The sequence below is a fragment of the Drosophila mauritiana genome, chromosome 2L, assembly GCF_004382145.1.
Source record: "Drosophila mauritiana strain mau12 chromosome 2L, ASM438214v1, whole genome shotgun sequence".
Classification (NCBI taxonomy): Eukaryota; Metazoa; Arthropoda; class Insecta; order Diptera; family Drosophilidae; genus Drosophila; species Drosophila mauritiana.
The window spans coordinates 20189662-20216123 of NC_046667.1; the positions used below are offsets into that span (position 1 = coordinate 20189662).

At 44.4% G+C, this 26462-nt stretch overlaps 2 protein-coding genes across 3 annotated transcripts in view; both read right to left on the minus strand.

The window, feature by feature from the left end:
* Positions 1-14545, minus strand: part of LOC117143038 (probable nuclear hormone receptor HR38) — a 30077-nt gene extending 15532 nt beyond the window's left edge. Inside the window, exon 1 of one of the 2 annotated variants that reach the window (XM_033307472.1) lies at positions 13016-14545. In XM_033307472.1, the coding sequence (XP_033163363.1) occupies positions 13016-13457 (442 nt within the window). In that variant the 5' untranslated portion in view covers positions 13458-14545. The remainder of the gene's footprint in view (positions 1-13015) is intronic. The other variant, XM_033307483.1, reaches the window with a different exon arrangement.
* Positions 14546-24138: 9593 nt separating this feature from the next.
* On the minus strand, positions 24139-26375 carry LOC117143151. The gene is made up of 4 exons (XM_033307654.1): positions 25705-26375; positions 24939-25639; positions 24805-24880; positions 24139-24728 (listed from the first exon to the last, which is right to left on the minus strand). The coding sequence occupies exons 1-3, from the start codon at positions 26297-26299 to the stop codon at positions 24830-24832; spliced, it is 1347 nt and encodes a 448-aa protein (XP_033163545.1). The 5' UTR covers positions 26300-26375; the 3' UTR covers positions 24139-24728; positions 24805-24829.
* Positions 26376-26462: the final 87 nt, after the last annotated feature.

A 26462-nucleotide genomic window follows, 5' to 3' on the forward strand; every position in this document is an offset into this window, starting at 1 on the left:
GGCTCTCAGGTTGGGCATAAAAATTTGTCCATTCGCTGGATGCACACAGTTCAGATGCTGCTGCATCTGCTGCTGCTGCTGTTGCAGTTGCAGTGGCAACACGCAAGCCAAAGTTTGTTTGTCTATTACTTAATTGCCAGTCCAACTGGCGTATAGGGTTAAGGGGGAAGGGGGGCTGCAATAACAATTAGCGTGGCATTTTAATATGCATTATTGCTGTGAAAAGATCGCAAACTGATTTCCCCGCCGAGGCAGAAGAGTCACGATTTGCAGCAGGACGACGAGGAAGCCATCTCCAAATGCGTTTCGTATATTTTCCCCAAATCGGTTGCATTTGGCGAGGGGAATCTAAATTGCACAATTAATTTGTTGAGGCATGCAAATAAGTGGCATGGACTGTTTACTCTTGGACTCCGCAAATGAAAGTGAAAAATCAGATCAGATCCTTAAAAATGTGTACCTAATTCTAGGTACAATGCTTGAATTATACATTTAAATAAGTTAGAGGTACCATTTCTTAATTGCCAGAAAGCGCCAATTCGACACCTGTTGCAAATTAAGACTGCACTTAACACAAGCCCGCATCAACACTAATAAATTCCTTTTGTGTTTATTTATAACAAACATTTTTAGATCTGTTAATTGTTCGCCTTGATTAGCTACGCAATCTAAATAGGTAAGCCGACACCGCTACAAAAAGCAACTACAACACCATGCGGCCCAAGGAAATAACGATAATCTGCTGTTGACAGCTCACTGAGCAGCGACACGCAGAATGGAGCTGTAAGAACATAGTGTTTTTTTCATTATGGATCTCGGATAAACCAGTCGGCGATCCATGGGAGCCAAAACAAAACAAGGTAAAAACAGTGGACACAAGAATTGATTACAATTTAATGCTGCAGCCATTGCCAATTTAGCCACATCAACGCTTTTGTGCCAGAATGTCTCTAAATCGCCAGTCTCCAGCGCATCCAGCAGCCGAATGAAAGCAAAAGCTAACGCTGAGATATGGCCAAGTTAAGAGCACGAGCAGCGGCCAACTCGAGAATAAATCACCGCACAAGCACCAGTCACAGTTATGGGCCAGAAAAACAGTAAGAACTGCGATGATGCGGCGCATGCGCAACGCTTTTTCTCACTCGCTACCCTTTCAGCGGGTATGTGAGCTAGCTAGAGAAGCAGAACTAACACTAAAGTGATCTCGAAGCATTATATATATTATATTATATATATATATTATTGTAAAAATTACAAATCGGTTGGAATTGAGCTATGAAAAGATAGTTCTGTGAATTTTCAGTGTTAAAAGGGCATTCAGGCTACATAAGTCAAATAGTATCTTTTCTTTGTGTTACTTTGTTAGCTCTGCTTTTTTTTTGCGAGAAGCGGAGAATGCTGCGTTTGGTTCTAAGACCGCATCGAATCGCTCGGACTTGGCGGCCAGGGAGTGGGGGAGTGGGCGGCTCTCGGGTCATAAATTCAGAGACTAACTATAGAAGCCGATCCGATGCGATACGACCCGAACCGGTTGGTTCACTTTTACTCTCATCGCCAGCGGATTGCCGGTCGCATCTTGGGTTCTCGCACCCGCTGGCCGCCTCCTCTTCGGATTGCGCCGTAAACCAATTTTAATTTATGCTAATTGCTGCGAGTTGGCAACATCAATTGGGCGACAGCACGCGAGAAACGCAGTCAAATGCGATGCCGAAATCATCGGCGTTTATTTGTTACTCTTAATTGGAAGCCAAAATTCGTTAGACCTTCGCGTCTTTGGATCGCAGTCACAGATCATCGTTGTAAGAGGCACAAGACTGTGGCGCTTTTTGCACGCATTTCTTTCGCTGCCGCGGATTGGGGCACAAGGTCGGAATCGGTGTCTCTTGATCGATGCACAATTGCCGGCAAGTGATGGGTGCCGATCTAACGATCCATCCACCGATCACCGATCAGCGATCACCGATCATCGACTATGCTTATTGGCAACTACAAAAACTTGCCCCATAATTCATCGCATTTTATTTTATTGTGCTGAGATACTCTTTATGCCCCGATGTTTTCCCTCTTTCCGTGGCGTGTCGAATGCACAACAAGGTTCTTGTTTCATCCGTTAGATCCGCCATGATCATACCACAACCACATACCACTTACATACCCACTGAGCGGCCATAAATCATCCGGAGCTGTGGGAATCGAAGTGTATCTCGGAATCTATATCTGCATCTCTACCGCTATCTGTATCTGTAGCTCTAAATGTATCTGTAGATGTATCTGCATCTGTATCGGTCGCCGCTGCTCTGGAGATGGCGAAAAGTTCAATGTTAAAGGCAAGAGACAAAAGAATTTGCCACAGTTCAAAGCATCATTCATTATCCAATTGCGATCGAGCTGGAGCGTTTAGACCGTTAACAGTTAACTGGGCAAGTCAACTGGGCCCACAGAGCCAAGGAGGTCCCAGCAAATTGAATACCCAAATCCGAAACTGGGCGCGTTTCGGATCAGCTATTTGTCTTAGCCTTTGTCTTGTTTGCTTTGCATTGGCTTGGTTAGTTAGCGCTGCTTGTTACCAATTTCTGGGGTTTCTGGGGTTTCTGGGGTTTGTGGTTCAAGGCTTTCGCTTGACAGTGGCTCAAAGGACGTGCTTGTGGTGGTTACTTGGCCAAAAGGGGAGCGGTAGCTTATTCAATAAACGATCTTCCAAATAGTTCATATTTACACCATAATAAATTAAAGGTATTTATTAAAATCACTAAAATTGAGTTGGTTTCTCGTACGCAACTCTTCTGAAATGATTCCGCATTTATTTGGTAATATTTCAATTAACGCTAAATATGAAATTCATAACCCAAAACGGTTTTGTCAGCCCGAAATACATAAATGCCAAATCGCTAATCGATTAATGTGATTTGCTGTACATTTTGAGTGCGCTGATTTGTCACTGGTTAGAATTTAATAGTGCCATAACTTAGGCGAAACCTGTAGCCACGACCATTGCTTGGCCACCAAATGAACGTATTTAGAGAGAGTTAATTAATTCGATTGCAAAACAAACGTGTTAATTGAACCAAAAATGTTCCCAGCTGGCGAAGACGAGCGCAGTGCCAGAACAATGCCCTGGGGGAACTGCAGTACTGCAGCACAAGAAAAGTGAAGGCTCTTGGCCTCAGACTCGAAAAGTGCATCCATGCAATGAAACTGCCATTTGGTCAGCCGAAGTCTGAGAACTTTCAAGTCACCTGCAGATGCACATGGATAAGTGCATACTGGCTGCATCATTGCAACTCACTGGCCGTCTGGCACTCCGAAATCGAGTTTTGTTGACGGCTCCTAAGCATCTGCAAATTGTATTTAAGCGCCGGTTTTTATTCGCCGCAACCAGCAGCGGCTTTAATTGAGTATATGAGAATGAGAATATTAGATTTTCAAGGACAGAGTCCGCTCGGATCTCGGATCAGCACGGCTTACGGCTTAGTTGCGCAACCAACCACGGTGAAGTTGGCCATCCGACCAGTGGCGATGATGGTGGGCGCCCCATCACGTAACTAGAACACAATGTAGGCACTCGGGAGCTCAGATTTGCGGGGATTGGGGCTACTATATAGTTTGGGTTCTTTATGATATTTTATGTTACTTTAAATCTTAAAATTCTATAATTTAAATCAAGTAAACTCCTTTTACCGCACTGCTAGAAAGTTCTTAATGAAATTTAAAAGTAATTAAGCCAGCTTGATTCTATAATTGATAAATTTAGCTCCCTTTAATGCCGCTCCTGTCGAAATGCATTGCAAATAAACAAATAAACTCAGTGCCTCGCACAACTTGAATTACATTTTTTACTCGGTCAAGTGAGTGTCCCGCAGTGTTAATTTGTGTCTAAAAGCAACTCATTAAGAGCGATATTATGATGAATATAACGAAAATTAATTAAACATTTTTATGATGCACCAAACAGTTGGGGCCATAAAACTGAAGATTCAGATGTACCGATTGTCTGAGATTCATCGGGAAGAACGACTTAATGTATTCTCTTAGAAGCGCATAAATTAACCGCCTAATGGGGGAGCCGCAGAAAGTATCTAGATCCTGTTCAGAGCAAGGTGCGAATACAATGATGACGTCTGATTCACTTATGGATACACTCGATTGTATTTGCTATTTAAAAAGTTGTAAGGATGTACTATCTATAGAATTTGAATCAATAACCAAGAAGCTTGGTGAACATTTTAATGTAATTTAATGTATCTGAGTGGATGAGTTTTCCTTTGATCATATCTCAACTGCTTAACGATTCGAAATCTTTTGGAATTCATCTCGACGACTGGTTCGCTGCTAATCGATTCATTTATATCTGCATTTGTTCACAACTCCCCATTCGTTTTGCCTGACAAAGCGAAAATGAAATAAACAAAACTTGCAAACTTGAAATCATAAAAGAGTTCTATGGCCATATATAACAATCTAATATTATAAAGAACTTATGAACTTGTTATATTCCAGCTGCAAGCTGCACATCGCCAAGCGAAAGTCAAAATTAGAATCGCACAAAAGGGAGGAATACGAATTCTTTTCTCTTCTTTCGAATTCTAATTTTATAAGCGAAGCTGTCAATAATTTCTCAAGGTCAGCAAAGAGTTTGAATCACGCTTTTTTCTTATTTTTTTCTTGCTTTTGGCTATTGGTCAGGAAATGCGCGAAGCAAATTTATGAATTCAAGTTTATGAAGCTGCCAAAAGTGGGAGAGAAAATGCAGATTAGCTTGAATGAGCAAAATTTTTGGCCATTTTGGCCAGAGAGAACCGATCCGTTATTTTAATTGCAATGTTCTGAATTCGAGCAGCGAATTTATGGCAACAAGCGGTCCGAAGAATGCAAAAACCGGCTGAGTCGAAATTATGGAAATTCAAGATGTGTTTTATAGCCCAAATACCCGTATCTCGGAGTGTGTTTTGCATCGAATGTTTGATGTCACTGCCGCCAGTTATTTGACAATCTTGTCACATCAGTGCCCCTCTTCTTCTTGTTGTTGTAGTGTTTTCATTTTTTAGCCGAACTCCAGCGGCGTCTGCTACCCAGCTTGTGTTTGACTTGGTAATGAGACACGCTCGCTGTCGCCGCTTCAATTAAGCCAATCTCGATGCGGCTGATTGCGATGGCATCTTGGCTCGAAGCCAGCTTGCAGCCAGCTCCCCAGTGATTTTATTTGTATCTTTGTATCTGTGCTTTGTTTATTTATATAGATTGTGAGTATCTTCTAATTGTCGAGCTACCGAAATCAGCCGTTTAATTGCGCTCCGAATTCGCTGGACAGTCTTTTTGTTTACTGTTCGCTCCCACACGTGGTATACGTAATATTACGCATACGCAGAGTGGGACAGCGAGTGCATCCGTCTCGCTTCCGCCTTGACGTCACGAGTTCTATTTGGAACTTGGCAACAGCCGCTGGCCACAAACAGTCCTGCGTGGCTTTATCGATCGCCTGTGAACCCCAAGCCGAGGATTGTGGCAGTCCAAAGCCAAGGACGTCATCAGTTGCAAGTGCGTGTCGCACACACACACACGCACACAAAGTCGCGTATATATATATGCATATACTATATGCTCACTACATCTGGTCTGGCTGTGATTTGTGTTTCGGGCCTTAATTATATGCCTCTGGCACGAGCCCCCCAAAGTCTGAGTTGTTTCGCCTGAAGTTGTATAATTGCATGTCTTTTGTCTTCGATTATTGCTCATGTTGCATGCCTCGGGGGAGCAGAAGTCGGTTCTTTGACGCACTTCCACCTGTGATTATTCGTTTTCCTTCGCTTAATTTATGAGCTGTTGGGCTAGGCTGAGTTTTCATCGTTTATTTATGGTTATGGGCACCAGCCAATGGGTTTTCCGCGAATCGCCTGAGATTAGCATATCTTGGGTTTTGAAATATTTCAACATATTTTCAAAATTCCTCGCAAACGTATCTGTCTGATTTATTTGAATAAGGTTCTACTTTTCGCACCGTTCAAAGTATTAAAGTATAAAGTTACAGGGAAAATGAAGTAAAGCCCCCATTAAATAATCAGCTGCCTCTACTTTCGCCTGAAAATTCGTATCCTGCTGCTTAAATTCCGCACACGATTTCCAAGGTCCTTTGGAACCGACCCAGCCATAAAAAGAAACAAACCCAAAGTTCTGATGGTAAAAGAAGGCGTGTTACATCAAGGACCTCGGCGGGGGTTGTGTGTGTGTGTGTGCTTTGTGTATCCTGGCGGTATCTACAAGTGCGAAATCATCGTGGGGGGCCAAACAAAAACAAAAGCGGGAAAGAGCGAACACCCACCCAACGGACGACCTTGGGAGCCACGTGAGAGTCGTGAGGCACTCTCTGGGCGAAACGAGGGGGTGGTTGGGTTCAACTTTCGTTGGCAGCTGTTGGAAAATAGAGAGAGAGAGAGCCACAGAGAAAGAGCCCAGCCAGAGATAGCCGCCGAATGACGACCCCGACCTAGCACTTTTCCGCAATGACGTCACAGCGAGTTTCCAGGGGGTGTATCTGTGGCCTATATATACAATGTGTCCGTCCGGTGGTGTATTCCCTTCCCTTTCCCGCCTGCCCGCGATGATTACGCCATCAAACTGGCGACTGGAAGGGGCTCGTTGGGGTCTTCGATTTTTCCCAGCTCGGTGTTATTTTTGCACGTGAGCTCCTCCTTCTTCTTCTTCTTCTGCCTCTGCAGTGGGCCAAAAAGGCGGCTGTTTAAAAATAGTTATAGCCACAGGATGTTGTTTTTCTACTCGGCAGAGTTTCGCTTTCAGCGTATAACCTTTAAGCAGGGGCTTAAATATCCCATAGTTGGCCAATGCAGCAATGTTACGTGTTATCAATCAGAGATAAAGAAGGCGAAAGGAGCGCAACTTATGATCTGGTTAAATGGGTAAAAGGTGGCCAAATCGAATTGCTTGATGTCAACTGAAATGGCAAAAATGCTGACAAACTCAAGTATTCCGGTTAGTTGCAATCTTGGTGGCAATCTTCTTTTATGTTTGGTATTTTGGTTGGCCTAAACACCTCCAGTGACTCTTCAGTCCGATCGGACTTTCCGTGGGCCGTCTGTCTGCCAATCAAACCGATGCGGCAGTTGCAATCTCGCTTTTCAGTGTCTGCCGCATCTTCAAGTGCGACGACGAACGAGACAACGAAACGCTGGCTGGCAAACAAGTTGCGCGCCAAAACATGAAATAAACAAGCCAATTGACAATGTAGCAGGGAAAAACATGGAATTATTGGCCACGCTGCTGGCGAATTGCAAATGCACTCCTGCTGAAATACAAAGTATGGAGGCTAAGTTGCATCGAAAAGTGCGTGAAGTGGCCAACAAGTTATGAGCTAAGCGGTTGCTTAATTTCAAATGGTAAAATAATCAGCGGTGATAAATAATTCCTTGTTTTGGCTGATTGTGATAATTGTTTTAATTTTAATTAAATAAATTCAAACTAAAAGCATCATAAACTGCAATGCCGAAAATAACATTGTAGAGAACATACAAAAATAGCATCCATTTGAGCCTTACTTAGGCGAACAACGAAAATTTGTACACCGCATCGTTGTTAGTAGTTATTTTTTTAATTTTTTCCATTTTTTTCCATTTTTATTTTCGATTGCTGGGCAGTTGGCGGATTTTCCTTTTGGACAAGAACTGGCCGCGAAGTCGACGAATCTTCTAGCCCGGCCACAGAGATGCAGACTGTTAGCAAACAATTTTTGTTTGATTACAAAACCAACGGCGTACGCACAAGGGGAAAACTTGTTAAATGCAGCTTCTTTTTTTCTAACGTTTTTTACTGCCTTTTTCACAACTCGGCGAACACATTCGTCAAGGCAGGAGAGCCAGCAGCAAATAATTAAAATAATAAAATTAGCAAGCAAACATTATAGACAATAAATTTTCTTGCATTTTTGACGACGCACTAATGCTTGATGTTTGGTTTTTGTGTTGTTGCCGGATTTTTCATTCGGTTTTAATTCTCAACGTGTTTTTCGGAATTTTCGCGATTTGATTGCAAGTTATGGCTGGGCCTGTTCTCGCTAAAATTTAAAGTTAAACGTTGTGCAATGCCTTTTGCCGAATTTAATTACATCTTAGGTCATTTGAATGGGAATGAAGTGAAGAGGGACGTAGGTGTCAGGTGTCCAAAATTACGTTGAATGTAAAACTATGTGCAAACTTGCGGCAATAAAACAAAGCATCTGCTCAAATGTGTTGCAACATATATACATATGTAACTTTGCAATATGTGGTGGTTTAAATGAAAATTTATACATTTATTTCGTTCGTACATATCCACATTTAAATAGTTAATTTGTCTTGTAAATTATGACAGATTCAAGGCAATCGAACTGCCAAAAACCTCAAAATTCACATCGAGCTCATCAAGTGCATGGCAAAATTAAGAAATAACCAAAAAATGCACAAAGAAAAAATAGAAAAACGCCACAACAAGAGGCCAACGGCCAGGCAATCCAATCAGTTTCAAATTAAGGTTTACATGTGCGAGAGCCAGTCGAAATTGACCAACAACCAACAGCCAACAGCCAACAACCGGCAACAAAGTGGCCAAAATAAAAGAAAGACCCGCCGAGGGGAGCCGTCCGAAAGGAAAACCTGACCGCTGTCCAATACCCGATGTCGGATGAACTCTGGCGACGCCTCACCGAAGCATTGCATTCCCAGGCCGCCGATCGGCAGATGATAATGAGGATGCTGCTGACTTGGCTGGTGGTGCTAGTGGTGCTACTGACTGCTGGTGGTGCTGCTGGTGGTGCACTGATGACATCGTCTTGGCAGTGGCTTCATCCGCCGACTGACAGCACGTTCTTCTTCTGGCATGCCACCGATGGGACATCCACCACGCCTCGTGATCCGTGGACATTGCACTCGACGGGAAGGGAAGGGAAGTGGCATAGAAATCGAAACCAAAACAAACCCAGCCGCGGAATGTTGGCTAAAATGCAGAAGCACGACCGCTGAGTACTGATTGATTGCGGAAAACTACTTTAGCATCCCCAAATCATCTCAGAGTTACTAAAGCCTTTTGATTAAATTGAGATTTCATTTTAGGTATTAAACAAGTAAGAAAATATCTTTCATCTTCTCATTTAATAAGAAGAAATATGCTATAAAATATGTTATCATTGAACATCAAATGAAAGAACTAGAACTAGAACTAGACTGGAATGACTTCCGCCCTGGCTATATATTACATCGAATGCCCCGACTGAGGACAAATATGCGGAATTGAATGGCACTTGGAATAGTTTCATCGACCCGGGATGCGTTCTATTCGCGATCAGCCAGAAATACCTGCAATTTGGACATCGAACTGGGAGGGTAGAGCGACGCTGGCTGGGGCTAGTTGGGCATATTGGTGCTGGCTAATTACGCGGCGATTGTTTAAATTTAAAACAAGGCAGACGCATTTAGAAATTATCCTAACAATGCACAAGCAGAAGAATTCGCGCTTTCCGCATTTATTTTCGTTTTCGAATCGCCGCCATCGTGTGAACCATCGGACGAATCGAATCGATCGGCAATTAATAACGAAACGCGCTCACAATCAATATAATAAACACAATTAAACCGGGCGCACCATAATTATTACGTAATTGAGGTGGGTTGTCCATTATGCATCTGATTCCAGTTCCCCGATAATCCGACGAGGGGAACTGGAACTAATGCTGGTCTATGGGTCTGTGGTCTCTGGTCCATCAATGCTTTCTGGCCATTTGGATGTTGTTGCTTTGCGGCTTTGTGGATGTCTTGGCCATCGATCAGCGATGAAGACCATAATGGCACCTCCCCTCCCCCGACGCGTTTCGTTATAAAATTCGCATAAATCAACGCAAATAATTAAGCAGTCGCCCGAGTCGCTAATATCGAGAGTTTCCTATCCATCTGACCAGAGACGCGGGCCTCCCATCCCATCCTCAACAGAAATAGCAGAAGTAACAAAAATCCCAAGTCCCAGAGCAAAACAAAACTAGACAAAGCAAAAATCACCTCAAAAACACAAATTAACAAATTCACTTTTGTGGTTTTTACTCATTCGCACAGTGCGAAAATGAATAGCAAAAGTGCGAGACGAGCTGATTCAGAGATAGTTGAGATACATAGGTTGCAGATGGATTTAAATTTTAAGATTGCGATTATGACGGACAGATTGGAAAAGTTTCGAGCTGAATTGATGACAGCTTAATGGAGCTGGATTAAATATCTAATGGATCATTTTACTAACCGCTTTCTTAAAAGCTCAATAATATAATAACAATAATATTTGGTATTGCTTTTGTAAACTATTTGTATTCCCTTGTTCTAAGTCCACTATTAGCGGAACTAAATGCCCATTAGCTCAGTACCGAAGAACAAAGAGTTGGAAAAATGTTCAGATCCTAACCATGTTAGTGGGCTATCCGACTAACGCCTTTCGATACACCTGTGCCGCCGTCTGTGAATGTTTGCTCGTGTGTTTGGCCAAAGAAAACGAAACTTGGAAGGCGACTACTGGTCTTGGCAGATGGAGCTGCTCCGGGTAAACCGGTGTGCTGTGTGCGGGGATGGTTTACATTTGCGTGGCGGTGTGGGGTGTCGCTACGACTATGAGGAATGGCCAAAAGAGGCAACAATCAACAATGGCCATCCCGACAGCTGCCGCGGAGATAACTCACAACGCACGACGGATCGTGAATAAAACTATACAAGCTATACAATGAAGGGGCTACGATATATTTTGTATCTTAACTTTTTCGGGTGTCATAGATATGTGAGCAGGTAGGTATTTTGTGCTTTGCATCATTTATCAAGCTCGTTTCGCTGGGGTTAATCAGCGAGGGAAGCCGAGATCATCTCGATCCCTGGCCAAGTGCATCGAACGACTCTATATGTGCGGCTCGGGCGAACCTTTTGCCCGGTCGCTTTGGGCCATGTTGAAATGCAATTGGCTACGCCCAAGAGATGTTGCCATGTTGAACGGGCGGCGTATGAGCAATCAAGGCAAATCGGAAAGAAGAGAGTAAAGGCAACAGTGTTTTCACACGCCCTGTCGTGAGCATCGAATAAAAACACAACTAAACACAACATTCGAAATGTGACTAGTCGTAGGAATAAGAAATACGCTGACTGGTGATAATACCGCAGGCATTCAGCCAACTCATCCCCCGAATAAGACGTCATCAGCACGTGGCCAGCCATAAATATAATGAAAATAAAATCGAACCAATTATGAGATATATATATATATATATAGAGATGCACATTTTGGGATGCAGCTGACGCAAGGAGAGTGCAATCTTTTCACGGTTTCGTCATATATTTTCGTTTTCGCCGCGACGATGACGTTTTCGGCACTCGTGCCTCGGGAAAACACCCGTAATGTGAAAACTGTGTGCCGCCTAATCCGTTAAACTGGCCGATTTCATGGCCCCGCTGGCGTCATGGCTTAAATACTATGTACCCCAACTGGTGGATGCACCTCACCTGGTCATATGTTCTTCGGCGATTTGTTTTGCTCTGGCTTGTCATCCGATGTCGGGCACTTTTGGCGCCCATCGCCGTTATGGTACTATATAGCCAACTTATAAATAGAGATGTTTGTTTGGCCACGGCTGATAGTCAACTGAGTCTAGAGCATTTCGCCCTGCATTTTCACTTCTGCAATCGATTGGCAACCCTCGGTTTGGTGTTTCACCATAAAAACTAATTAAGTAGTTGTAGTTGTTCCAAAATATCTATCTGAAAACTATCAAAAGGATACCTATCCTTATGTAGCTCATGCTAATCATGCTGTAATATTCACAATTTAATCAATTTAGAATGTGCGTATAGTAGATTCCTGTGAGTTGAAGGCTAATGACTCACTTGCAGTGGAAAACGCTAACCGCAGAGTGCTTAAAAGCTGATTGCTGCGAAACACTTAATGGGCGCTAAGTTAGCCGCAAAATACAGTCGCTTAAGAAGCGGCTAACAAGTGGCTAACCGACTTTGCCGCAGCGAATGAATTGGCAAAGCCTTTCAAGCCGTTTAGTAAGCCCAATAATCGGATGCCCCACCACCCAACCAACCACCCACCTAACCATCCACTCGGCAACTAAGTGATCGATCTATCTTCCCCATGTTTGAGCTTCAATCGGCGATGTTTTTTTATGCGGTTATTAATAAAATGCATTGGCCATCCCTGCCCGTCGATAGTGAGTATCTGTGTGGAAATCGGACGCACTGCATCTGTGTGCGGTGTTTATTGTGCAGCTTGTAAATCATTTTGCGTCAGGCTGCGTCCGCTGCCGTCTGCTGAAACTGCGGCGCTTTGCTGACGCTGGTAAACATGTGTACGACACCAAAAACAGCAGCACATGCTCACCAAGAGCCAAGACGGGTCTGCACACACGACTAAGGTCAAAGTGGTGGTAATCGATTTAAGCCCGTCTTTACAGTTCGGGATAGTTGCCTCATATTTCATAGTTTACTAATTTTAAAGCAAATGAGAACTTGAAACTAATTCTGATGTGGTGCTTAATAAATCCCGAAATTTCTTAGAGCTCCTTTTGATTTTACACCCTTTTATTCATAACACCAAATGCTTTTTAATTATTTAATTATTTTTTAATAATTTCTTAAGGATATTCAAGCTTTCTGACCTATCTTCTTGACCTCTGCTGTTGCTGCTCTCGTATTTTGCGAATAGAAGCTTCATATTTTCACCGTTTTTATGATGCATTTTGAGCAGTTTTCATGCAAATTTATGTCGTCATTGTGCGTTGTCCAAGCTACCCCCACCAGCCACGCCCCCTTTTTTATTCAATGATTTTTTTCCCGACCTGCCCTCGCAAGCGGATTGAGCAAACAGTTAGCTTCTTGGGCGATTTGGCAATGCGCACTGCACATTGCGTATACGCCGCGTGTGCTATTAGCGAATTAGATGAAAACACCACAAGTACAAAAAAAAGACACCAACACCGATAAGCCGAAAGGGAAAACCAAATACATACATGTGTTTCCATTGGCAAAAAAGTGGCTGTTGCCGGGTGAGCTGGAGGTGGAGTTCGAGTCTGAGTTGCAGTTGGAGTTGGAGTTGGAGGAACTGCAGCAGGCCAGGTGATTGATATCGCAACCGTCGGGGAAGAGGTTGCGGCAGGGGTAAATCAAAGGCAAAGTCGGCAGAGGCGGCGGCAAGAGGGGATGTTGCTGGTGTGTTTGGTGCTGCTGTGCGTGTTGCAGGTGTGATGTGTGTGCCTGCTGCTGGTGTGTCGGGGCATTGAGGTTCTGTCTGTAGCAGGAGTTGTTGTTGATCTCCTGGAACAAACTGCTCTCGCAGTGCGTGTACAGTGAGGCCTCGCACTTGATGGCCGTAGCCTGGTGGTGGCTAATGCTCGTGTTGCTGCCGCCCTCTTGCTTCACCACAATCAGCGAGGCAAGCCGATCGCGCATCATAGACCACGACTCTCCGTTAAAGAACCCAAAATTAACAATGATGTGGATGGTGATGATGGGGCACAAACATAAAACGCACACGGGACGGGACAACACAGATCACACACTATATGATTTCTAAATAGGCACCTGTTTGGCGCCCCGAGCGGCGCTGGTGATCCAGCACGACTGTTCCGAGTTGGGCTGCGATTTTGCCTCAATTTCCTTGGCTGTGACCGAACCTTTTGTCGCAGTAGCTCTGATTGCAGTAGTTATAATCGGGCTTCATTTTCCTGTCCTTGCCCGGCCGTTGTTTTTGTTGTGTGTCCTTAGACTTGAACTTGCCTCCTTTCTTTTTTGGACTTCTCCCTTTTTTCTTTTTTCCTTTTTTCCTTTTTTCCGGCGTTTGCGCAGTGGCCAAGTGACGAAGTGAGCGACGTAACGACTTACGCACGCTATACTATATCAACTGGGGTCTCTATATATATTCGGTTGTGGTAGTTGCAGTAGTGGGAGGCACAAGGACGTTGCTTACACTTTACACACTGATACACACACGCGCGCAACGGGCAACACACAAACAATTACTACTGTTCTTCAACTCACGTGCTCATTAAAATGTTAGCAAAACTTTCAGTTCAAAAATATCTGTGTCTTGTCTCTCAGAAGTAAAGCGGAATTTGAATTTCTATAGATTTATTTAATGCACATTCGCAGCGGGGTTAGATAGATTAAACACCGAAATATACGCATTGTTCGCATAAGAAAGGTACAGGTAAAGTATACGCAGTGTTGTCAACCGTTGGAAGTTATTACGCATACGCCGCGTTGTCGACCGGCTTCCGTTTCCGCATAGAACGAATGCACGAATCGATAAAGAACGACAACTTGTTGCAATTGTTTAACTCTTGAGCACTCACACCTGCGTTGGCTTTGTGTTTCTTTAATACTGAACGCGATTGCTATATACTTGTGTGGATTATAGTCTTAGTTGGCTGACTTAAGATCGGAAATTCAGAACCACCGAGCTCGCCTCGATTGAGTTCTATATCTTGTGTTGGCTTTTCCGTGAGCGGTGGCTGTTTGGGCTAAAGTTGTTAACAATGCGGCGTCTGTGACGCGACTGAACTTATCTTTACGGTTACACGCGACTATATTCAACGCGTCGCGCCGACAGCGCTGCCTCAGCTGGCGCCGCGCTGCGCTCGCGAGAGCGAGTGAGAGCGAGAGTGAGTGTGCGACGGAGCGGGAGGGGCGGCGGCGAGCGAGCGGGACACGACCTACCTTTGCGGCCCGGCTATTACGTCATTTGGGGCCAACAACTGAGCGCAGCTCGTGCGAGGAAAATCGATGACGTCGTTGGCAGAGCGCCTGCGCCGGAAAACCCCATCCCCGCCCGTTTTCAGCGACCGATTTTCCGAATGCAGTCCAGTGGGACAGTTCGGAAGCGGAAATTATGTGCGTCATAAAAGCGGCGTTGGCCTTCTCTTTTGCTCGCATCTGAGATTGATTGGGGCTCTTGGTGCCGTTTCACCTGCTCTGGCCTACCACTCCTCCACCCACTTTCCCGCTTTTCCAACCGCCCACTGGGCATCCACTTCTCGCCTGCTGCCAAAACTTCCGTTTCTTTCAGTTATCGTGCACAGGAAACATGTTTTATGATTTTAGGGTATAAAAGGACGTACAATTTGTAAGAATATTCCCTTATGCACATTGTTAAATCATCTACACACTTGCATTTAAATAGCAATCTCTTATCCATGTGTATTAAAAGCAAAACCAGTATTGATTAAATTTGTTTTTCTCAGTGTACTACGTCTGTGTGGGCATTCTGTGGTGTCGCTTTGGTGGAAAGAACTTCCTTGCTCTCGTGTGGGTGTATTCAAAGCATTCAAAGGAATATGGACCAGATTTCTAGGAATATGTTTATACGACTAAATCCCACGATGGTGCGCGTGGGTGAAAAAGTAAAGCTATCATGTTAAATAGGAGGATAGAAATTTCGAAAAGAATAACAAGTATCAACTGGCAAGAATTCAAAGCTTCAATATTCTATTTATGGTGATTTACTACTTTTTCATTTGGCTTATATTTATGCTATTATATATTTACAATTATGCTATAAATATTTCAAATTTAAATTGATAAGCAAAACGAACTAGAAATGAGACTGCTTTTCCTTTCAACTTAAATCACGAATTTATATACATATTCATCTCGGTTACCCGCTTTTGTTCCCTATTTGACTCCAAGTGCTAAGACAAATCGATTTCACACAAGATCCCAGGCCAATTTCGCTTTTCCACTTAACAAAATACCATCCTGCCACTTCATAAACGAGATCACTCTTTCCTCATCCCCAAGTATAAATGAGCTGCGCCACAAATCATTTGGCCGATATAGCAATAACACGATCCGAGCGATTTTCCCGCCCCGCGAGCCGTCGGAAAAGCGGGAATATTAATGCACTTTACCATTGACACCGGCGTTTGCAGCTCGTAAACAACAACGAGGAAAACAATAACGCAAAGCCAGTCCAAATCTTCTCTCCCAAGATCGGCGAAACACGAGCAGAGAACGGTAAACCCGAAGACGCGGCGTCGACCGCGCTGCCAGCGTCGACTGCACAGAGAGTGAGAGTCTTGGCGCTCGGCGCTCGGCACCCGAACCCAAACCAAATCTTCGCGATCCGCAGACTCGTCTTCTGGCGGTTAAGGTTTCGTTTTCATTCGGCTTGTCTTCGGCCGCTCGTGTGCTGGGCTGCATTCGCTGTGGCTATTTTTAGACAGGTTCCAAGCCACGTTTTCTAACTGTTGTTAGCGTACGAGCCGGAGACCGCGGGCTGTGCACTTGGGCCGCTCCATGTGGAAGCCGCAGACAAAACGTGAGATCGCTGGGTCGGCCGACTGCTGCGTCGAGCGCGACAGAGCCGAGCGACTTGGCTTTCTGGGCGCAGTGGCTCTTCCTTTCGTTTTCGGCTACATTTTTTCCCATAATGCTTTTGTCCGGCTCTGGGTGGCTCCGGGGTGCGGTGTGCTGTAATGTGCCGCTCTGTGGTGTGGCTTCCCATGTACATATATATTAGTTGGATTTGGGAGCGACGCAAGTGGAACTGGTCTGTGGCAGGCACCATGTGCATTCGGCACAGTGGCTGTGGATCACTCGTAAGAGGATGCTGCCTCTGCTTGGTTACTAAAGAAGTAGTTTCTAGGATAAAGTGGTGCTGCCATTATGTTGTAGTTCCTCCACTGGAGGTAATGAGTAGCTGAAGTAGTAATCCTTATTACTCCGTTTATTCCCAATCTTAATCTATTATTTTCTATTACTTAAAAGTATACTGTATGCTATAGTAGCATTTCTATATTCCTATGAGTAATAACCATGTTACTCATTAGTGCATGTAAATGTTCCGAATTTTAGTACCCTTTAGTAGTTCCATGGCGCATTAAGCTTCCTAGAAACCGCCTCCAAATCAAATGGGCTCTAAGCCACGGCTTGGGCCAGCTTTCTTGCTGTTGTCGGTGGTGCTGCCGCTGTTCCTATAGCGGTGATGGAGGTGGCTAAGGTGGTGGTGGTGGTGCCAGTGGTGCTAGTGGGGCTAGTGGTGCTGCTGCTGTTGGCTGACCTGCTGGTGGCCCCAAAAAGTGCATGCAAACAGCTTAGCGTTGGAGTCTCCTAGTTGTTGCTGCTATCGCCGATGTTGTTGCTGTGCCTTGGTTGTTGTTCTTGGGCTGCTTCCAAAGCGATTCTATTGCCATTGTTGCTGTTGTTGTTTTTGGCGGTTTTATTGGCTGTATTAAGCATGACATGCCGAGCCAAGCCAAGCCAAACCAAATTCGCAGTCTCCGTCGAAGTCGACTTCGGAATCGGCACTCCTTGCTTTTGTCTCTCTGCCTTTTGTCTATTATTTATTGTTGTGGTCGTAGTGGTTGCACTGCGATGATATTCTAAATGTGCCGAGCCAAATTCGCTTCGTTTTGGCCAAGTCAACTTGGCTGGGCCTTAATGCATGTATCATTTTCGCATCGTTGCGCCCGCCAGTTCGTGAGTTTAATTTAAGGAATTTTTGCTCTTTTTGATTGCTATTTAGGCTTTGATTTTGCTGCGGAAAAAAATGGAAAAACGCTGCAAAAAAATAAACGAAAATTCGCCACCCCCCTCCCCACCCCCCTGTAAATTTCAATTAGCATGCGGCACTTTGCATTGTTTCTTGCCGTTTTACTTCTTCTATTGCTGCCGCATTTGCAACGGCGCCTCTCGGCTCATTTGCATAAATTGCATTTTGGGATTCGCCAACCCTTTTTTATAAACTTCACTTTCGATGCCCACTTTTTGCCTTGCCCAAAAAATTGTGACTTCCCCTGGCTAACTGAAAACAAAAAAAAAACATAAACAAAAATAAAGATAATACCAAATGGAAAACGAAACCAAAAACTCCGCTGAGTGCTTAGCCTGCAGGTGCATTTTGTGGCGAATTATTGTCATTATTTTTTTCAGTCTTCGTTTAACTATTAATATTTGTAACTTCACATAAATATATAGGTGTATTCCAAGTGCCCTGGCAATTTTGCGCTATTTTCTACCTAAATAACATTTTTGTGGGGGCTTTAAAGGCGAACATGTCATAACATCATCAAGTATACGCCCAGTTGGCATGGGTAAATCTCTAGCTCCCAAACGGCCAATGCAATGAGGCAATGCCCATTTGCGGTTTTAAGTGGGGTATATCGATGGTTAGGGAGATGATTTACGGACTCACTGGCAAATTATTGTGGCGGGCACCTGGATAAATATGATCAAATTCATGCTGAAATATGACTTAATAAAGCAAAGCATTATTGGGTCCGCGGAAATGTGAGATATTTTGACTTTAGTGGAATTTCAGTAAGCAAACTAAGCAAGATTTGAATCACAAATACAAAGTCTGTAGCTTACTTTTCTGTTTAAATCAAGAGAGTCGAATCTTTTTCCTTAAAATCTCTGTTCTGCTCCTTCTTTAATATCAAACTTGCCCCAGCTAGCTGAGTGCCATTTCCCAGTCCGACCGCACAACTTATCCCATTATTCCTGACAGCCGCGACCTTGAAAGCTCGCACTCAAACCCAACCAACCCCACATCCCCCCCTTGAGCACAGCTGTCCCGCTGGCGAGGAGTTGAATTCCCTACGCAGCAATCGGCACGCCATCCGGCAATGCAAGGAGGGAGCCATCCAGCGGATGAGCGGAAGTGCGGCATTGATTTTATGGTCTGCTTCCGTTGCGTCTTGACCGCGTCACGTCTACAAGTTGCCACTGCTGCATATACAATTTTCGTCACGCACGCCCCTAAGTAGGCAACACTTTCAGCGGCGTGTTTGTCCTTTGCTTATCTGTTTCCACACTGGGAAAAAAACGTTAGAGTTGCTTTGAATGAAAGTCAAAATCGTAATGAATATGCACATTTTTGAAACATTATTTTATAAATAGTTATAATTAGAATACTAGTAATACAATTGAAAGTTTTTAAGCAAAACGAGTTCATGTTGCTGTGAAGTGCTTACAAAATAACCATATATTTCCAGGATAAATCATTTCTCTCCATGTACACATATTTCCATCACTTCCAGTGCTTCTGTCAGGCCGTGTGTCCCATTAAATATGTTCCGCCGGTATCTCCACCCGGCCGTGTTATCAATGAAATTGAATTAACTGACGCAGGGGCTGGCCCTCCGGATATATAAAGTGAGTATATGACGTCGGAGGCACCTCGGTCACACACAGAACATTCGGCTCCATTAGGTGGGTGGTGGGTGTGGGTGAGGAACCGCTGGTCTGTGTGTGTCTTTGACCTCAGCGGACAAGCCCAAATTATAGATATGCCCCTTAACGCTGTCCTGTATTCCTCTCACATGGGTATATGAACTCGTGGTCGAGTGGGAAATGCGTGTAAAATCAATAGTAGGAGTCGTTGATAAGGAGGATGGCAACCGGCATTCCAAATATTTCTGATTGTTCCGGCCTGTAATTACTTACCTATTTAGTATAAATTATGGATGATGGCCGTGATTTGGTAATTCGATGGGGTTTGTACATTTCATTGAAAACAGTTTGTATCTATAAGTTCGTTGAAAGCGGTACTTAACTCCATTACGAGGTAAATCGGTTACAGGAAACGATTGTCTTACAAAGACATTAAAATATTATTCCTATCTAGTCTAGAATATTATTAAATTCTGTCTAGAATTATTATTATTATTCTAATGTCTTTGGTCTTACTGTGATATGACAACATAGTTTTAAAACCTTATTAGATGGCTTTAAGTGCGCAATCGATTTTGAATCCACCCAGTTAAACAGTTAAATCAGAACTCTACCACCCATCCTTTCCACCGCATGCGAAGGATCCCATTAGGTCGGTATCCCATTATCCTTCGGTTGCGGCTTCAGTTTCAGTTTCAGGTTCAGTCGGTGGCCCATCAATTGGCTTTGTCGATTATCAATTTCCAGCGCTAATTGGCGTGCATTATTTATAGTCGAGCGAGCACACGACGGCTGGCTGATGCCACGCATCTAATGACGTCACAGGGGAAAGCGCGAGCAGAGAAATCGATTGGCGAAACAAAGACGTCATCACTTTGCCGTCGGAGGACATGCGCAGCGGAGCAGAGCGAGACAGCAGACTTCGGGCATGAATGAATGAGTGGATATTTGCGGGAGGTAAGCGGAGGGGGGAACTCTGCTTATCGCGCCCAGGTGAAAATAGCCAGGTGAGTAGGCAGAGCGGCAGAGGAAAAACACCGGCCGGCGGCTCAGTGTTCCCCTGCTTTGTGGCCATCTCGCTTGCCCGATGACGTCCTTGCTGCGACACCAGTCGTCTCGCTCTCGTCTGACGTCACTTGTCCTTGGCGGGGTGGTCTATTTCCGAGTGTGCAGCACCACCCGCCCATGACGTCACCGTCGTGCTGCCTGCCTTTCCGCTCCGCTGCAGCGAAAGTGCCCGGAAATAGTCAGAGGATAACGACACGTGCTGCAGCCCCCGCTTCCTTCCACGCCCTTGGTCCTTCCACTGGTTTTGTTCCGTAAAAATAGTTTTTGCAGTGACCATAAAAATGCAGCGTGACATACGTTGCATGGAAAGTTGAGTGGGAAAAGGCTGAAAATAACAATGGAATATTTTAAAATATATCGAATAAATTAAGTAGGACTGAGTGGGTTTTAGGGGGAGTTGCCCAGGGGAGTTGGCTAGAAATCGCAAAAGTAGTGCTATAAAATAACGATTATGAAATAGTTAGCATTCATTTTATCACCTACTAGGCAGATTATATAACAACCGACAACTTAAACTGATTAATGAGACATCTCAAGACCCTCTCAACTAGAATCTAGAATCACCTGACATTGATTCGGTCCTCATGCGATGGCATTAGGGAAGTAGCCCGCTCCCGCAATGGAGCAGCAGACATCCGCCTTGGCTCATTTGTAAGTCGCGCCGTCAACAATTGATTTATGCAGATGGATGGGGCTCTAAAGGTTGCCCCGCGAACGGATTGTGGATTGAATAACTCCAATGCCCCATCAGCGGCCGGCGGCCATTGGATACCGTCACACTTTTTGCTGTCCACCAGCGGAGCCAAGATGCTCCGAGATGTTCCGAGATGCACTGCATGTGAATATCGCCATAAATTAAATGGCCGCTGCAATATGTCAGTGATAAAGAGCACACGATGTTCTAGACAGAACCACAGGCAGCTCCAGTTGCAAGTTCCCAAGATGGAAGAAGATGCCGCGGCATTGAAAAAAAAACTATATATATTGAATTAATTCGCGAGTTGTGGGTCCCAAAATCACAGGTCTTCTGGCCACAATTACAACGCAAAATAATAAATAGTTGAGTTTATAGTTATGTTGTATGTGTATGTATGCACACTGTTTGATTTTTTAATTATTTAAACATAAACATTTTAATATTCACGAAGAAACCACTTCGGTAACTGGCTCTTCAATAAAAAACGAAATAATCCCAGTGCATAGTCAATTGCAAGTGCAGACTTCTCTAATTGCCCACCACAAACTAGAAAAACACTGAGCGAAAAAGTGCAGTAAAAGTACCATAAACACAATTCGTTAAGTAATATATTTGAAATATAGTAAGACAACATGTGTACATAGGATCGACCTTTAACATTCAGTCAGCAATTGTGAGTCTGAGAATCCTATCAGCATACAACGTCCCTTGATTTTTTTCAGTGTACAACTCTGTGGCAGTGGCAACCAGTTGCATGTTCGGAGGCTCAGAAGTGGCATCTTTGGTCTCTCTCGGCGGCGGTTGTCTATTTTCTCACCTGCGGCGCTCAAAGGTGACCTCGACCTGTCTCAAGCTATATAGATATATATAAATATATATATAAATATATATGTATTTATATATGGATATATGCGAGTTTATATGCTTGGATAGTCGCTTGGCTGCAGTGTATTATTTATTGACATTCAGTGAGGCAATCGCCTGGCCGCAGTGGGGCATGTTGTATGTGTCTTCTGTGCCAAAATGCATAGATTTGTATCAATTGATAGTGCAGAACAGAACAGACCAGAACAGGACGGAGAACTTGGTCAGCAGCTGAAAGGCAACATGCAATCGCGTTGTCTGCCAGCGGCTTTTGTCAAATTGAAGGTAGCTTCTACACTCGACCCTCTACAGCTTGGAGATCCGGCGAATGGAGTTCCAGGGAGCCGCACAAAGTCGGGGCACCTTGACAAGCCCAGGCACGTCTTCCGCCGCCAATTGGCCAGAGATGTTGGCCAAAAGATGCTCGCAGTCGGGCCCGGCTGATTGTTTCCCCCTCAGTTGTGTCTCGAACCTCCAAGAACCTCCGAATGCGGGTAATACCCTATCCTATGTGATTTATAAATACATGTGCTGAGCAAAAGAAACTAAATATTAGTACTAACTATAATTTATAATTGTATAAGCAAATAAATGTTATATAATAAAATATGCAATTTGAAAGCACATTTAGTTAGGAACTATAGAGCATAGAGCATCCACATGCTTGCCTAATGCCAATCAAATCCCATTTGATTTCACTTCCCTCGCATTTTTCGGGCAGTCAGAATGCGCGGAATTAATTAAGCGGCTTAAATAAGATGTACTAACAATTTGTTGCTAATGTGCCAATCAGCCATGCAGCCAAAAAGTTCATCATCAAAGAACAAGGAGTGTGCATTACTAAATTAACTTTTGCATCATCGACTAGCGAGCGAATCGTGCATGAAAACATCTCCGGGGAATCAGATGAATTCGGATCTGCCCCAAACACAGAAAAGAAACGGAATATTGTAATTTCAATATTAAATTAATGTTGGCAGCTCTTGATTTCTTGTTGCTGGTGCACCATGGTGTTGCAGCATGTGGCGTGCCGCAAAATAATTTGCGAGTCCACAACAAAGTGGGTCGTTCGCCGCATGACTGTGGGTGTCTCATAAAAGTTTATTTCCAATCGAGCGGAATAAGTGTTTCACAAAAAGCATTAGAAATTAGGAGAGATTTGTTAACCTATTAAGATTGGCTTGAAAAAGCAAATTTTTAAATTGTAATAGTAAGTGGAACTAACATCTTAAAGTTAGTCCAGCCAAGTGAACCAATGTTACTCAATATATGCAATAAATTGATTAGAAAGTTGACACGCAAATGGGATAACTTCTCAAGATATTATGTCAGGCATATTGCCAGTGTTGGTACTTAATGATAAAAACTCGTTATAAATTATAATCGCTGCACTTTCCCAGAGCTCAACCGTCCGCAGAGTGACGAGTGCCGAGTACCGAGTGCCTTTTACTTCCACTCACTCCACTGAAGCGAAAACCCCCAGATTCCGCCCCTTTTCGATTGGGTTCTTCCCAGGCGTTGGGCGATACCAAAAGTTCATCCATCGAGAGGTGTGCTAAGCGATAGCAAAAGCCATTTCCCATAATCGCAATCCCCCCCACCAAACAACAACAACAACAAACGGCGAGCAACGACAACGACAACACGAATTTCTATGGCATCAGGGTAACAATTTTAAGGCTTGTCTCTCTTATGAAATACGACAGCCCAGCGAGATTTTTAAATAATTCACAGGCGTGATTGGACACGCTTCGAGTAAATAGTAGTAGTATGTATCTGCAAGATACGAGTGCAAAGGGGCAGGGTAAGCCAAATATCCCTGCTTAATTTTCCCCACTCATGCAAACCCTGCTCCTCCGGATGAGCAGAAGATGCCACCGCAACTTGCGGCCAAATGTCAGCAAGCTGCCCGCTCTGCTGGTCCAGTTAAAGTACACTAATTAGTCAGATAGCCGAGTATGGCAGACACCTGAACATGTCAAGGCACTCGCCGGGGTGCCCCTGGCCACCAGAACCCCCTGCTAACCCCTTCTAGCCCCGTCGATCGGAGAGTCGCGGCGATTGCAGCCGCCGACAGCCATTTAAGGAGCCACTCGAGGTCAGTGTGAAACAAATAGCACACGCAAAAAACAATCAAAACGTATCGATGACTAACCTAACCAGTGGAGTGGCCACAGGTGAGTTCGCTCTACGATCTGTACTGCAAATAATTCTAGATAACAATTTTGTCATGCCCAATCACTCAAAAAACCTGTGGAGAATGACAGGCTAAAAGGATTTAATTGATAAGAATCCTGCAGCATTCATTAGTTCCTAAATTCTGCATATAATTACAAACAGTACTATATTTTTCCAAGTGTAATCAACTGGCCGCGGTCACTAGCTTCCTGCTGCTAACACAGACATCATCGGCCAACAAAGCAACAAAGTTCAGTTCCAATTGAACAGCAATTGAATGCGAAATTTATTGCCGGCGATCGATCGCTTGGATCGAATTGAATCGCGGATTCAGAACTGTATCGAATATCGTATTGTTTCATTTCGGTTTCCATTCGCTTGGCTTGTTAGCCAGTCGCTCGTCGGACGGGCCAGCTTCCAATTGTTACTCGCCAAAGGCCCAAAGTGCAGCGACACACACACGCTTGTCCGCAATCATCGGCGTGCTAATGGAGCATTGTGAGCATGATCATAAATTCCGATCGTCCACTTCCTTATGGCAGCCATGGGGCCATGACTCATCGATCCGGTGAGGATCCCATTGTCTTAGCCATTCGCGCTCCAAGGCCATCGAATGCTCCACTCACGGAAGAATTCCCAGCCACGGCTGTTCCCCAATCCAGAAATCTCAGCAAACATAATACTTGCACTCCTCTTCGACTGGTTTTTATTAATAGAAATCAAATCTAATCATTTTTGGGCAGTGTCTTGATAATTGATGTTCAATAAGAAACACAATTTGCTCAAATTATTGCAACAATTCATAGACATTTATTCTCTTACCATTTTCCATTCGATTGGTGTCGTTTTAAATAAAATTAACCCTTAGACGATTCAAGGAATCCACGTAATCCGGATGCTGTAAAACATGAAAGGGTCAGTATATGTTTTCGAAACTCCCGCCCGGGTTTTCCCACCGTCAATATAGGCCGCCTGATATTGGTTCCCTTTACATTGAGCACCACATCACGACCCGATCCCTTCAAGCAGAATCCAATGGCCTGGATCACAAACTCCTCGGTGATCTGCTCGCAATCGGTCAAATCAACCACTTTCAACTGCGGACACTTCCGCACCATCCTCATCATACCCACGTCCATCACCCGACCGCACGCGGTCAGTCCAAATAGCTCCAGCTGGCTGAGATCGTTGAAGAACTTGAAGTGATCGTCGTCCAGGATATCGTTGTTGCTGAACCGCAGATCCCTGAGGCTACTCAACTGTCCCAGGCACCTGGCGTGCTCATTGGTGATATGGAACTGACCGGAAAGGTGCAGATGGGTGAGCTTGTTTCCTCGTTTCTCTGCCAGAACCGTGAGGAACCCAATATTCAGCTCGTTGGAGGTCATCCAGGTTTTCAGTGTACAGCGCTCCAGATTGGGCAGGTTGGCGATTACCTCGAAGTTGGTATCGCACCCGGAGAAGATCAGTTCCACCAAGTTCGTGCAGCTCTCGGCGATTTTCTGGTACAAGCTCACATTCATAACCTCGAAACAACAGTCGTCGAGATCCAAAGTGTGCAACGACTTAAGCGGAATTCCGAACTCCATCGAGTTCCATAGCAGACAGTCTCGAAGGACCAAAGTTTTGAGATTGGGAAACCCGCAGAGATTTTGGCCTGATGCGAAAATAAAGTTTGAAGATGTGCCCCAAACGCGTGAATAGAGTGTAGTGTACACCTACCTGTATAGCAACCATTGACCAGTTCAAAAAACTCCAGCTCCTGGTTGGGCTGCAGATCAAAGTTGAGCACATCCTCTGCGTCCAAACACTCAATAGTGACCCGTTTCAAGTGCGTCATTTTGGACATAATCGATCGGTAGTGGAACTCATCGGTGGCGTTCGAGTAACTGATCTCCTCCAGATTGGGGCAGTATTCCTTGACGAACTCCACCAGCAGGGACTCCTTTTGGTAGGACGCACAGTCCACTTGAAGGACTCTGATGAAGGGTCCCGCCACCTTGAAGAACCTGATCAATTGCGGCAGAGGCACCGTCTCCAGGCTGACTATGTCCAAGGCATTTCGTTGCACTCTCGCCCAGCCCTCGAAGGCCTCTCGGAACTTGGGCGCCACACAGGCCAGCAGAGCCTTATCGGTAATCTTGGGCAGAAACTCGAGAACCAGCCGGATGATGTCCTCGGGCAGATCCAGCAGACTGGTCTTGCATGACGGCGATGGCGATGGCGAAGGCTCACTTTTTTGGACGCCGCCCGGGCGATTGGAGCGAACTGGAGATGGTGACTTCACTGATCTCGATTGCGTTTTTACTTTAGGCATTTTTTGGATTATTTGCTTGTACGTAAATTTTGATTAATTCATTTTTGACACTGCCCAGATGTTATGATAGGAAACCAGGAAAAATCAAGCTCGACCTTGTGTAACCGGGTAAGTATTTGTCATGTAGATGGTTACCGGAATTAAAGATCCAGATCTGAATACA